This window comes from Lonchura striata, chromosome 22 (assembly GCF_050655825.1).
Source record: "Lonchura striata isolate lonStrDom1 chromosome 22, ASM5065582v1, whole genome shotgun sequence".
Taxonomy (NCBI): Eukaryota; Metazoa; Chordata; class Aves; order Passeriformes; family Estrildidae; genus Lonchura; species Lonchura striata.
The window spans coordinates 3,038,059-3,051,114 of record NC_140724.1 but is presented as its reverse complement, the minus strand read 5'-3'; the positions used below and the strand labels follow the sequence as shown (position 1 = coordinate 3,051,114).

Below are 13,056 nucleotides of genomic sequence, written 5' to 3'. Positions count from 1 at the left end.
TCAAGAGATTCAACAAAAGCTCTGGGATTTGGGGTGAAACTCTGGGATTTGGGGTGAAATTCTGGATTTTGGGGTGAAACTCTGGAGTTTGGGGTGAAACTCTGGATTTTGGGGTGAAATTCCAGATTTTGGGGTGAAATTCCAGATTTTGGGGTGAAACTCTGGGATTTGGGGTGAAACTCTGGGATTTGGGGTGAAACTCTGGAGTTTGGGGTGAAACTCTGGATTTTGGGGTGAAATTCCAGATTTTGGGGTGAAACTCTGGGATTTGGGGTGAAACTCTGGATTTTGGGGTGAAACTCTGGGATTTGGGGTGAAACTCTGGGGTTTGGGGGGAAACTCTGGATTTTGGGGGGAAACTCTGGGATTTGGGGTGAAATTCTGGATTTTGGGGTGAAATTCCAGATTTTGGGGCGATCCTGCCCCCAGATCCATGTGATTCCTGCTCCATCCGAAACTCTGATCCTGGATCCCCAGGATTCCCGATCCATCCCCATCCCAAAATCTGATCGGATCCATGGAATTCCCTGGATCCCTGGGATTCCCGATCCATCCTCATCCCAAAATCTGATCCGGGTCCATGGAATTCCCTGGATCCCCAGGATTCCCGATCCATCCTCATCCCAAAATCTGATTGGATCCATGGAATTCCCTGGATCCCCAGGATTCCCGATCCATCCTCATCCCAAAATCTGATCGGATCCATGGAATTCCCTGGATCCCTGGGATTCCCGATCCATCCCCATCCCAAAATCTGATCCGGATCCATGGAATTCCCTGGATCCCTGGGATTCCCGCTCCTTCCCAAAATCCGATCCCACCCCTGGATTCATCCCATGGGATTCCCGCTCCACCCTCATCCCAAAATCTGATCCCGGATCCGCAGAATTCCCGCTCCATCCCAAAATCTGATCCCGGATCCGCAGAATTCCCACTCCATCCCAAATTCCGATCCCGGATTCCCCGGATCCCGCGGGATTCCATCCCCATCCCAAATTCCGATCCTGGATTCCCCGGATCCCGCGGGATTCCCGCTCCATCCACATCCCAAATTCCAATCCTGGATCCCGCGGAATTCCCACTCCCCCCACATCCCAAATTCCAATCCCGGATTCCCCGGATCCCGCGGAATTCCCGCTCCATCCCCATCCCAAATTCCGATCCCGGATTCCCTGGATCCGCGGGATTCCCACTCCATCCCCATCCCAAATTCCAATCCTGGATCCCGCGGAATTCCCGCTCCATCCCCATCCCAAACCCGGGTCCCGTTCCCGAGGGCTCCTCGAGGCTCCGGCCGGGAAAACATCGGAACCCCCGGGGGAAAATGGGAAAAACGGGATGGAAAAGTCAGAAAATGGGAAAAAGGGATGGAAAAGGCCTGGAAAATGGGAAAAACGGGATGGAAAATGGGAAAAACGGGATGGAAAAGTCAGAAAATGGGAAAAAAGGGATGGAAAAAGCCCAAAAATGGGAAAAAAGGGATGGAAAATGGGAAAAACGGGATGGAAAAGTCAGAAAATGGGAAAAAAGGGGATGGAAAAAGCCCAAAAATGGGAAAAAAGGGATGGAAAAAGTCCAGGAGATGGGAAAAAAGGGATGAAAAATGGGAAAAAAGGGATGGAAAAACCTGGAAAATGGGAAAAAAGGGAATGGAAAAGGCTGGAAAATGGGAAAAAAAGGATGGGAAAAGCTGGAAAATGGGATGGAAAAAGCTCAGAAAATGGGGAAAAAGGGAATGGAAAAACCTGGAAAATGGGAAAAAAGGGATGGAAAATGGGAAAAAAAGGATGGAAAAAGCCCAAAAATGGGAAAAAAGGGATGGAAAAGGCCTGGAAAATGGGAAAAAAGGGATGGAAAAACCTGGAAAATTGGAAAAAAATGATGGAAAAAGTTGGAAAATGGGAAAAAAGGGATGGAAAAAGCTGGAAAATTGTATGGAAAAAGCTCAGAAAATGGGAAAAAAGGGATGGAAAATGGGAAAAAAGGGATGAAAAAACCTGGAAAATTGGAAAAAAATGATGGAAAAACCCCGGAAAATGGGAAAAAATGGGACAGGGGCAGCCATGAGAAGCACAAATTGAGGGCTCAGGTCACGAGGGCGAGACGGGAGCGGGAAATTCTGATTTTTGAGCGGGGCTGAATAAGGAAAAATAAAAATAAAACCATTTGGAATTTTACAACGCCTTTTTTTTTTTTTTTGTGGTGTTTTTTTTTTATTATTATTATTATTATTTTAAATTTTCCCCCCCCCCCCGTCGGTTTTTTTTTTTAATTTTTTTTTTGTTTTAATGTTTGAGGTTTGGCTCCTCTCCGCGGCTCGTCTCACTAAATAGATCTCTGCACTTTCACACCGCCCAGCAAAGCTGCAGCCACGCTCTCCTCACTGCCATTCACACCAGCTGCACCAAGACTCTGTAAAAATTTCAATCACACTTTGTTTTTTTTTTCATTTTTTGTCCTTTTGTCGTTTTTTTTTTTCCGATTTTTTTTTTTTTTTGGTGCGTATTTGTGATTTTTTTTTTTTTTTTTTCGGGGCCTTTTTTGGTCTTTTTTTTTTTTTTCCGATTTTTTTTTTTTTTTTTTTTTTTTGCATCTCGTTTTTCTGAAACTCCATATAAACCTTGCTCCAAAATGTTATGAAAAAATGTACATTTTTTTTTTCTTTTTTTTTTTCGTTTTGTGTCGGTTTTTTTTTTTTTTTTTTTTTTTGTTATTTTTTTTTTAACTTTTATACAAGGCAGGTTTTTTCCCCGCGGCCGCCGCCGGCTCCGCGTCGCGGCCGGGGAAGGAAACAAAGAGACACGAACACCTTGGAATTCCTGCAGCTGGATTCTGCCCTTCCCACGGGAAAAACACCTGCCCAGGTGAGCTGGCCCTGCTGCTCTGCTCCCGGGAATTCGGGAATTCGGGAATTCGGGAATTCGGGATCCGGGCTGGGCGGCTGTCAGCTCATCATGTCGTTGCTGTTGACGCCGTAGCTCGAGTTCTTCATGGAGTCGTTGACCTCCCTCCGGAACGCCGACAGGTTCTGGGTGAACCTGCGGAGACGGGACACGGGGGGCGGCGTTCCGGGATTGAGCATTCCCACATTCCGGGATTGAGCATTCCCACATTCCGGGATTGAGCATTCCCACATTCCGGGATTGAGCATTCCCACATTCCGGGATTGAGCATTCCAACATTACGGGATTTAGCATTCCAACATTCCGGGATTTAGCATTCCAACATTCCGGGATTTAGCATTCCCACATTCCGGGATTGAGCATTCCCACATTCCGGGATTGAGCATTCCCACATTCCGGGATTTAGCATTCCAACATTCCGGGAATTTAGCATTCCAACATTCCATCCTTCCAGGAATTTAGCATTCCATCCTTCCATCATTCCAGGAATTTATCATTCCATCCTTCCATTGTTCCAGTATTTCATCATTCCATCCTTTCACCATTCCATCATTCCAGGATTTTATCATTCCATCCTTCCACCATTCCAATATTCCATGATTCCGTCATTCCACCATTCCATCATTCCAATATTTTATCATTCCATCATTCCAGGATTTTATCATTCCATCCTTCCACCATTCCAATATTCCATGATTCCGTCATTCCACCATTCCATCATTCCAATATTTTATCATTCCATCATTCCAGGATTTTATCATTCCATCCTTCCACCATTCCAATATTCCATGATTCCGTCATTCCACCATTCCATCATTCCAATATTTTATCATTCCATCATTCCAGGATTTTATCATTCCATCCTTCCACCATTCCAATATTCCATGATTCCGTCATTCCACCATTCCATCATTCCAGGATTTTATCATTCCATCCTTCCACCATTCCAATATTCCATGATTCCGTGATTCCATCATTCCATCATTCCAGGATTTTATCATTCCATCCTTCCACCATTCCAATATTTTATCATTCCATCATTCCATCCTTCCACCATTCCAATATTCCATGATTCCATCCTTCCACCATTCCAGGATTTTATGATTCCACCATTCCATCCTTCCACCATTCCATCATTCCACCATTCCAGGATTTTATGATTCCACCATTCCATCCTTTCACCATTCCATCATTCCACCATTCCAGGATTTTATCATCACTTCATCACATTCCATCATTCTGTCATTCCAGTATTTCATCATTCCACCATTCTGTCATTCCATCATTCCGTGATTCCATCATTACACCACTCCACCATTCCATGATTCCACCATTCCATGACTCCACCGCTCCACCATTCCATGACTCCACCGCTCCACCATCCCATGATTCCACCATTCCATGATTCCACCATCCCATGGTTCCACCATCCCAGGGTTCAACCAAACCATGGTTCCACCATTCCATGATTCCACCATCCCATGATTCCACCATTCCATGACTCCACCAAACCATGGTTCCACCATTCCATGATTCCACCATCCCATGATTCCACCATCCCACGGTTCCACCATTCCATGGTTCCACCATTCCATGATTCCACCATCCCATGATTCCACCATCCCACGGTTCCACCATTCCATGGTTCCACCATTCCATGATTCCACCATCCCATGATTCCACCATCCCACGGTTCCACCATTCCATGGTTCCACCATTCCATGATTCCACCATCCCATGGTTCCACCATTCCATGACTCCACCATCCCATGATTCCACCATTCCATGATTCCACCATTCCACGGTTCCACCATTCCATGGTTCCACCATTCCATGATTCCACCATCCCACGGTTCCACCATTCCATGGTTCCACCATTCCACGGTTCCACCATTCCATGGTTCCACCATCCCATGACTCCACCATCCCACGGTTCCACCATTCCATAGTTCCACCATCCCATGGTTCCACCATCCCATGGTTCCACCATCCCATGATTCCACCATCCCATGACTCCACCATCCCATGATTCCACCATCCCATGACTCCACCATTCCATGGTTCCACCATCCCATGACTCCACCATCCCATGGTTCCACCATCCCATGGTTCCACCATTCCATGACTCCACCATCCCATGGTTCCACCATCCCATGGTTCCACCATCCCATGACTCCACCATCCCATGACTCCACCATCCCATGGTTCCACCATTCCATGGTTCCACCATCCCATGGTTCCACCGCTCCCCCGCTCCCCCATCCCTCGGAATTCCCAGCTGGGAGCGGTTCCTCCCAGAACCCGGATGGGGCCCACCCCTGCCCTGAAGGGATCTGATCCCACTGGAACGGGGATTTCGGGAAGGAATTCTGGAATTCCTTCTGCAACCATGAAGGAACCTTTCCATGGGAGGTTGTGAACTGGAATGGGACATTGGGAAGGAATTCCAGGAGGAAGATCTGTGTCTGTCCCATCCCTGAAGTGTCCCAGGCACCCTGAGATGGTGCGAGGTGTGGTGGGAACACCCGAGGGTATTTGGGATCCCTCCCAGCCCAAACCATTCCAGCCATGAAGGAACCTTTCCATGGGAAGTTTCGAACTGGAATGGGACATTGGGAAGGAATTCCTGACTGGGAGGATGAGGAAGGATGGAATTCCCAGAGGAGCTGTGGTTGCCCCACCCCTGGAAGTGTCCCAGGCCAGGCTGGAGCCCCCTGGGATGGTGGAAGGTGTGGTGGGAACACCCGAGGGTATTTGGGATCCCTCCCAACCCAAACCATTCCATGATTCCAACCATGAAGCCATGAAGGAACCTTTCCACGGGAAGTTTTGAACTGGATTGAGACATTGGGAAGGAATTCCCAGAGGAAAATCTCTGGCTGCTCCGATCTTGGAAGTGTCCCAGGCCAGGCTGGAGCCCCCTGGGACAGTGGGGTGAGTCCCAAGCCATGGAAATTTCAACTCCCTTCCAACCCAAACCATTCCAACCATGAAGGAACCTTTCCATGGGAAGTTTGGAACTGGAATGGGACATTGGGAAGGAATTCCTGACTGGGAGGATGAGGAAGGATGGAATTCCCAAAGGAAATCTGTGGCCACCCCATCCCTGGAAGTGTCCCAGGCCAGGCTGGATCCCTGTGGGACGGTGCTGGGAACACCCGTGGATATTTGGGATCCCTTCCAACCCAAACCATTCCAACCATGAAGGAACCTTTCCATGGGAAGTTTGGAACTGGAATGGGACATTGGGAAGGAATTCCTGACTGGGAGGATGAGGAAGGATGGAATTCCCAGAGGAGCTGTGGTTGCCCCACCCCTGGAAGTGTCCCAGGCCAGGCTGGAGCCCCCTGGGATGGTGGAAGGTGTGGTGGGAACACCCGAGGGTATTTGGGATCCCTCCCAACCCAAACCATTCCATGATTCCAACCATGAAGCCATGAAGGAACCTTTCCACGGGAAGTTTTGAACTGGATTGAGACATTGGGAAGGAATTCTCAGTGGAAAATCTCTGGCTGCTCCGTTCTTGGAAGTGTCCCAGGCCAGGCTGGAGCCCCCTGGGACAGTGGGGTGAGTCCCAAGCCATGGAAATTTCAACTCCCTTCCAACCCAAACCATTCCAACCATGAAGGAACCTTTCCATGGGAAGTTTGGAACTGGAATGGGACATTGGGAAGGAATTCCTGACTGGGAGGATGAGGAAGGATGGAATTCCCAAAGGAAATCTGTGGCCACCCCATCCCTGGAAGTGTCCCAGGCCAGGCTGGATCCCTGTGGGATGGTGCTGGGAACACCCGTGGATATTTGGGATCCCTCCCAGCCAAGGCCCAGCCCTGAGCCCTTCCCGTCCCGTGGGAGCGCCGTTCCCGGTGCCGTTCCCGGTGCCGTTCCCGGTGCCGTTCCCGGTGCCGTTCCCGCTGTCCTGGCTCTCCTGTCCCTGCTGTCCCGGTGCCGTTCCCGGCTCTCCCATTCCCGGCTCTCCCATTCCCGATGTCCCGTCCCTGCTGTTCTGGCTCTCCCATTCCCGCTGTCCCGGTGCCATTCCCGGCTCTCCCGTTTTTGCTGTCCCAGTCCCGTCCCTGCTGTCCCGGCTCTCCTGTCCTCACTGTCCCGGCTCTTCCAGAGCTGTTCCCGGCTCTCCCATCCCCGCTGTCCCGGTGCCGTTCCCGGCTCTCCCATTCCCGGCTCTCCCATTCCCAGCTCTGCCATTCCCGGCTCTCCCGTTCCCGCTGTCCCAGTGCCGTTCCCGGCTCTCCCATTCCCGGCTCTCCCATTCCCGGCTCTCCCATTCCCGGCTCTCCCGTTCCCGCTGTCCCGGTGCCGTTCCCAGCTCTCCTGTTCTTGCTGTCCTGGTGCCATCCCCGCCGTCCCGTCCTGGCTCTCCCATTCCTGCTGTCCCGTCCCGGCTCTCCTGTCCCCGTCCCCACTGTCCCAGTCCTGTCCCATCTGTCCCGTCCCCTCTGTCCAGTCCCATCCCCTCTGTCCCGTCCCCTCTGTCCCGGTCCCGTCCCCTCTGTCCCATCCCCTCTGTCCCATCCCCTCTGTCCCATCCCCTCTATCCCGGTCCCGTCCCCTCTGTCCCCTCTGTCCCGTCCCCTCTGTCCCGGTCCCGTCCCCTCTGTCCCGTCCCCTCTGTCCCGTCCCCTCTGTCCCGTCCCCTCTGTCCCGGTCCCGTCCCCTCTGTCCCGTCCCCTCTGTCCCGTCCCCTCTGTCCCGTCCCCTCTGTCCCGGTCCTGTCCCCTCTGTCCCATCCCCTCTGTCCCATCCCCTCTGTCCCATCCCCTCTGTCCTGTCCCCTCTGTCCCATCCCCTCTATCCCGGTCCCGTCCCCTCTGTCCCCTCTGTCCCGTCCCCTCTGTCCCATCCCCTCTGTCCCATCCCCTCTGTCCTGTCCCCTCTGTCCCATCCCCTCTGTCCCATCCCCTCTGTCCTGTCCCCTCTGTCCCATCCCCTCTATCCCGGTCCCGTCCCCTCTGTCCCCTCTGTCCCGTCCCCTCTGTCCCATCCCCTCTGTCCCATCCCCTCTGTCCTGTCCCCTCTGTCCCATCCCCTCTATCCCGGTCCCGTCCCCTCTGTCCCCTCTGTCCCGTCCCCTCTGTCCTGTCCCCTCTGTCCCGGTCCCGTCCCCTCTGTCCCGTCCCCTCCGTCCGGTCCCCTCTGTCCCGCGCCGGCGCTGACCTGTCGCGGTTCTTGGTGAGCAGGTTGCGCTCGATGCCCTCCATGAGGTTCTCGAAGCACAGGTGCATGGCCTGCTGCTTCTCCGGGGGCTGGCTGTTGACGATGCTGTTCCGCAGGTCCGAGAAGTACTGCGGGGAAGGGACGCCGTGCCTCAGTTTCACCGCACCGGGAGCCAGGAGCGCGCCCGGCCTGGCTGCACCGGGAGCCGGGAGTGCGCCCGTCCCCGCCGGATCGGGAACCGGGAGCGCATCCATCCCCGCCGGATCGGGAACCGGGAACGCGCCCGTCCCCGCCGGATCGGGAACCGGGAACGCGCCCGTCCCCGCCGGATTGGGAACCGGGAACGCGCCCGTCCCCGCCGGATCGGGAACCGGGAATGCGCCCGTCCCCGCCGGATCGGGAACCGGGAACGCGCCTGTCCCTGCCGGATCGGAAACTGGGAATGCGCCCGTCCCTGCCGGATCGGGAACCGGGAACGCGCCCGTCCCTGCTGGATCGGGAACTGGGAACGTGCCTGTCCCCGCCGGATCGGGAACTGGGAACGTGCCTGTCCCCGCCGGATCGGGAACCGGGAATGCGCCCATCCCTGCCGGATCGGGAACAGGGAACGCGCCCGTCCCCGCCGGATCGGGAACCGGGAATGCGCCTGTCCCCGCCGGATCGGGAACTGGGAACGTGCCTGTCCCCGCCGGATCGGGAACCGGGAATGCGCCTGTCCCCGCCGGATCAGGAACCGGGAACGCGCCCGTCCCTGCCGGATCAGGAACCGGGAGCGCGCCTGTCCCTGCCGGATCGGGAGCCGGGAGTGCGCCCGTCCCTGCCGGATCGGGAACCGGGAATGCGCCCGTCCCTGCCGGATCGGGAACCGGGAACGCGCCCGTCCCCGCCGGATCAGGAACCGGGAACGCGCCCGTCCCTGCCGGATCAGGAACCGGGAGCGCGCCTGTCCCTGCCGGATCGGGAACCGGGAATGCGCCTGTCCCTGCCGGATCGGGAACCGGGAATGCGCCCGGCCCCGCCGGATCGGGAACCGGGAACGCGCCCGTCCCTGCCGGATCGGGAACCGGGAACGCGCCCGGCCCCGCCGGATCGGGAACCGGGAGCGCGCCTGTCCCTGCCGGATCGGGAACAGGGAACGCGCCCGGCCCCGCCGGATCGGGAACAGGGAACGCGCCCGTCCCTGCCGGATCGGGAACCGGGAATGCGCCTGTCCCCGCCGGATCGGGAACCGGGAATGCGCCTGTCCCCGCCGGATCGGGAACTGGGAATGCGCCTGTCCCCGCCAGATCGGGAACTGGGAATGCGCCTGTCCCCGCCGGATCGGGAACCGGGAACGCGCCCACCACCCTGGGGTGGTGGGAGCAAGGCGGGAGCGTCTCCATGTGCAAGGGACGGAGCTGGATGGCTCCGCTCCAGGGATGGGCCTGGCAATGGGGCCTTTCCAAACTGGATCATTCCAAAACTGGGATCATTCCAAAACTGGGATCATTCCGAAATTGGGTCATTCCAAACCTGGGATCATTCCAAAACTGGATCATTCCAAAACTGGGATCATTCCAAAACTGGGATCATTCCAAAATTGGAATCATTCCAAAACTGGGATCATTCCAAAACTGGATCATTCCAAAACTGGATCATTCCAAAATTGGATTGTTCCAAAACTGGGATCATTCCAAAATTGGATTGTTCCAAAACTGGGATCATTCCGACATTGGGATCATTCCAAAACTGGATCATTCCAAAACTGGGATCATTCCGAAATTGGATCGTTCCAAAACTGGGATCATTCCAAAATTGGGATCATCCAGGCCATGGGATCATTCCAAAATTGGGATCATGCCAAGGATCACCCTGGCCACGGGACCATTCCATGGATCACCCTGACCATGGGACCATTCCCAGGATCTCCCTGACCACGGGACCATTCCCAGGATCTCCCTGGCCACGGGATCATTCCAAGGATCTCCCTGGCCACGGGACCATTCCCAGGATCACCCTGGGCATGGGAAAATTCCAAGGATCTCCCTGACCACGGGACCATTCCATGGATCACCCTGACCACGGGACCATTCCCAGGATCATCCTGACCACGGGACCATTCCCAGGATCTCCCTGGCCACGGGACCATTCCCAGGATCCCCCTGGCCACGGGACCATTCCGAGTATCTCCCTGACCACGGGACCATTCCATGGATCCCCCTGGCCCCAGGACCATTCCGAGTATCTCCCTGACCACGGGACCATTCCCAGGATCACCCTGACCACGGGACCATTCCATGGATCACCCTGGCCACGGGACCATTCCCAGGATCTCCCTGACCACGGGACCATTCCCAGGATCCCCCTGGCCACGGGACCATTCCCAGGATCTCCCTGACCATGGGACCATTCCATGGATCCCCCTGACCATGGGACCATTCCCAGGATCATCCTGGCCACGGGACCATTCCCAGGATCATCCTGGCCACGGGACCAATCCCAGGATCTCCCTGGCCACGGGACCATTCCCAGGATCTCCCTGGCCACGGGACCATTCCCAGGATCACCCTGACCACGGGACCATTCCGAGTATCTCCCTGACCACGGGACCATTCCATGGATCATCCTGACCATGGGACCATTCCCAGGATCTCCCTGACCATGGGACCATTCCCAGGATCTCCCTGGCCACGGGACCATTCCCAGGATCTCCCTGGCCACGGGACCATTCCCAGGATCTCCCTGACCACGGGACCATTCCATGGATCATCCTGACCACGGGACCATTCCCAGGATCTCCCTGGCCACGGGACCATTCCCAGGCTTTTCGGGAGCGCTCTCCTCCTTTTCCGGCCCTTTCCGGGCCCGTTACCTTCTCGTTGAGCAGGATGAGGCCGAGCAGGGGCCGGCTCATGGACCACTGGTTCCGGCAGTCCTCGAAGATGATGATGTTCAGCACCGTGGAGAGCATCTGCCGCGGGCAAGCAAGGGTTAACTCACGGCATCGATCCCATCCCAAATCCCATCCTGATCCCATGGATCCCATCCCAAATCACATCCTGATCCCATGGATCCCTTCCCAAATCCCATCCTGATCCCATCGATCCCATCCCAAATCCCATCCTGATCCCATCAATCCCATCCCAAATCCCATCCCATGGATCCCATCGATCCCATCCCAAATCCCATCCTGATCCCATCGATCGCATCCCAAATCCCATCCTGATCCCATGGATCCCATCCCAAATCCCATCCTGATCCCATCAATCCCATCCCAAATCCCACCCCATGGATCCCATCGATCCCATCCCAAATCCCATCCTGATCCCATGGATCCCATCCCAAATCCCATGGATCCCATCGATCCCATCCCAAATCACATCCCATGGATCCCATCGATCCCATCTCATAGATCCCATCGATCCCATCTCATAGATCCCATAGATCCTATCTCATGGATCCCATCGATCCCATCCCAAATCCCATCCCAGGGATCCCATCTCATGGATCCCATTGATTCCATCCCAAATCCCATCTCATCTCATCTCAAATCCCACCCCACAGATCCCATCCCATGGATCCCATCCCAAATCCCACCCCATGGATCCCATGGATCCCATCCCAAATCCCATCCTGATCCCATGGATCCCATCCCAAATCCCATCAATCCCATCCCAAATCACATCCCATGGATCCCATCCCGAATCCCATTCCAAATCCCATCCTGATCCCATGGATCCCATCCCAAATCCCATCCTGATCCCATCGATCCCATCCCAAATCCCACCCCATGGATCCCATCGATCCCATCCCAAATCCCATCCTGATCCCATGGATCCCATCCCAAATCCCATCCTGATCCCATCGATCCCATCCCAAATCACATCCCATGGATCCCATCCCAAATCACATCCCATGGATCCCATCCCGAATCCCATCCCAAATCCCATCCTGATCCCATCGATTCCATCCGAAATCCCATCCCAGGGATCACATCGATCCCATCTCATAGATCCCATAGATCCTATCTCATGGATCCCATCCCAAATCCCATCCCAGGGATCCCATCCCAAATCCCATTGATCCCATCTCATGGATCCCATTGATTCCATCCCAAATCCCATCCCATGGACCTCATGGTTCCCATCCCAATCCCACAGACCCCATCCCATGGATCCCATGCCAATTCCACCCCATGGATCCCAATCCCATCGATCCCATCCCAGATCCCATCTCATCCCAATCCCATTGATCCCATCCCAAATCCCACCCCATGGATCCCAATCCCATTGATCCCATCCCAAATCCCACCCCATGGATCCCAATCCCACCGATCCCATCCCAGATCCCATCTCATCCCAATCCCATCTCATCCCAATCCCATGGATCCCATCCCATGGATCCTGTCCCATGGATCCCAATCCCATCGATCCCATCCCAAATCCCATCTCATCCCAATCCCATGGATCCCATGTATTTTTTCCCCCCCAGGTGTATTTTTTGGTGTCTCTCAGGTACATTTTTCCCCCCCAGGTACATTTCCCCCTCCCCAGGTGTGTTTTTGTCCCCCCCAGGTGTATTTTCCCCTCCCCAGGTGTATTTTTTTGAACCCCAGGTGTATTTTCCCCTCCCCAGGTGTATTTTCCCCCTCCCCAGGTGTATTTTCCCCTCCCCAGGTGTATTTTCCCCCTCCCCAGGTGTATTTTCCCCCCCCAGGTGTATTTTTCAGAACCCCAGGTGTATTTTTGGAACCCCAGGTGTATCTCCCCTCCCCAGGTGTATTTTTCCCCCCCAGGTGTATTTTTCCCCTCCCCAGGTGTATTTTCCCCCCCCCAGGTGTATTTTTCTGCCCCCCAGGTGTATTTTCCCTTCCTAGGTGTATTTTTTTGAACCCCAGGTGTATTTTCCCCTCCCCAGGTGTATTTTTCCCCTTCCCAGGTGTATTTTCCCCCCCCCAGGTGTATTTTTCCCCTCCCCAGGTGTATTTTCTGAACCCCAG

At 54.6% G+C, this 13,056-nt stretch overlaps 1 protein-coding gene across 2 annotated transcripts in view; it reads right to left on the bottom strand.

Annotated features, from left to right (window-relative positions):
- Window positions 1-2,247: 2,247 nt before the first annotated feature.
- XPO7 (exportin 7) overlaps window positions 2,248-13,056 on the bottom strand; it is an 81,134-nt gene continuing 70,325 nt past the window's right edge. Inside the window, exons 26-28 of one of the 2 annotated variants that reach the window (XM_085559156.1) lie at window positions 10,930-11,028; window positions 8,079-8,206; window positions 2,248-3,038 (exon numbers count right to left, since the gene is read on the bottom strand). In XM_085559156.1, coding sequence (XP_085415282.1) covers window positions 2,945-3,038; window positions 8,079-8,206; window positions 10,930-11,028 — 321 coding nt within the window. In that variant the 3' untranslated portion in view covers window positions 2,248-2,944. Of the gene's footprint in view, window positions 3,039-3,805; window positions 4,143-8,078; window positions 8,207-10,929; window positions 11,029-13,056 lie in introns of those variants that run through there. The other variant, XM_085559157.1, reaches the window with a different exon arrangement.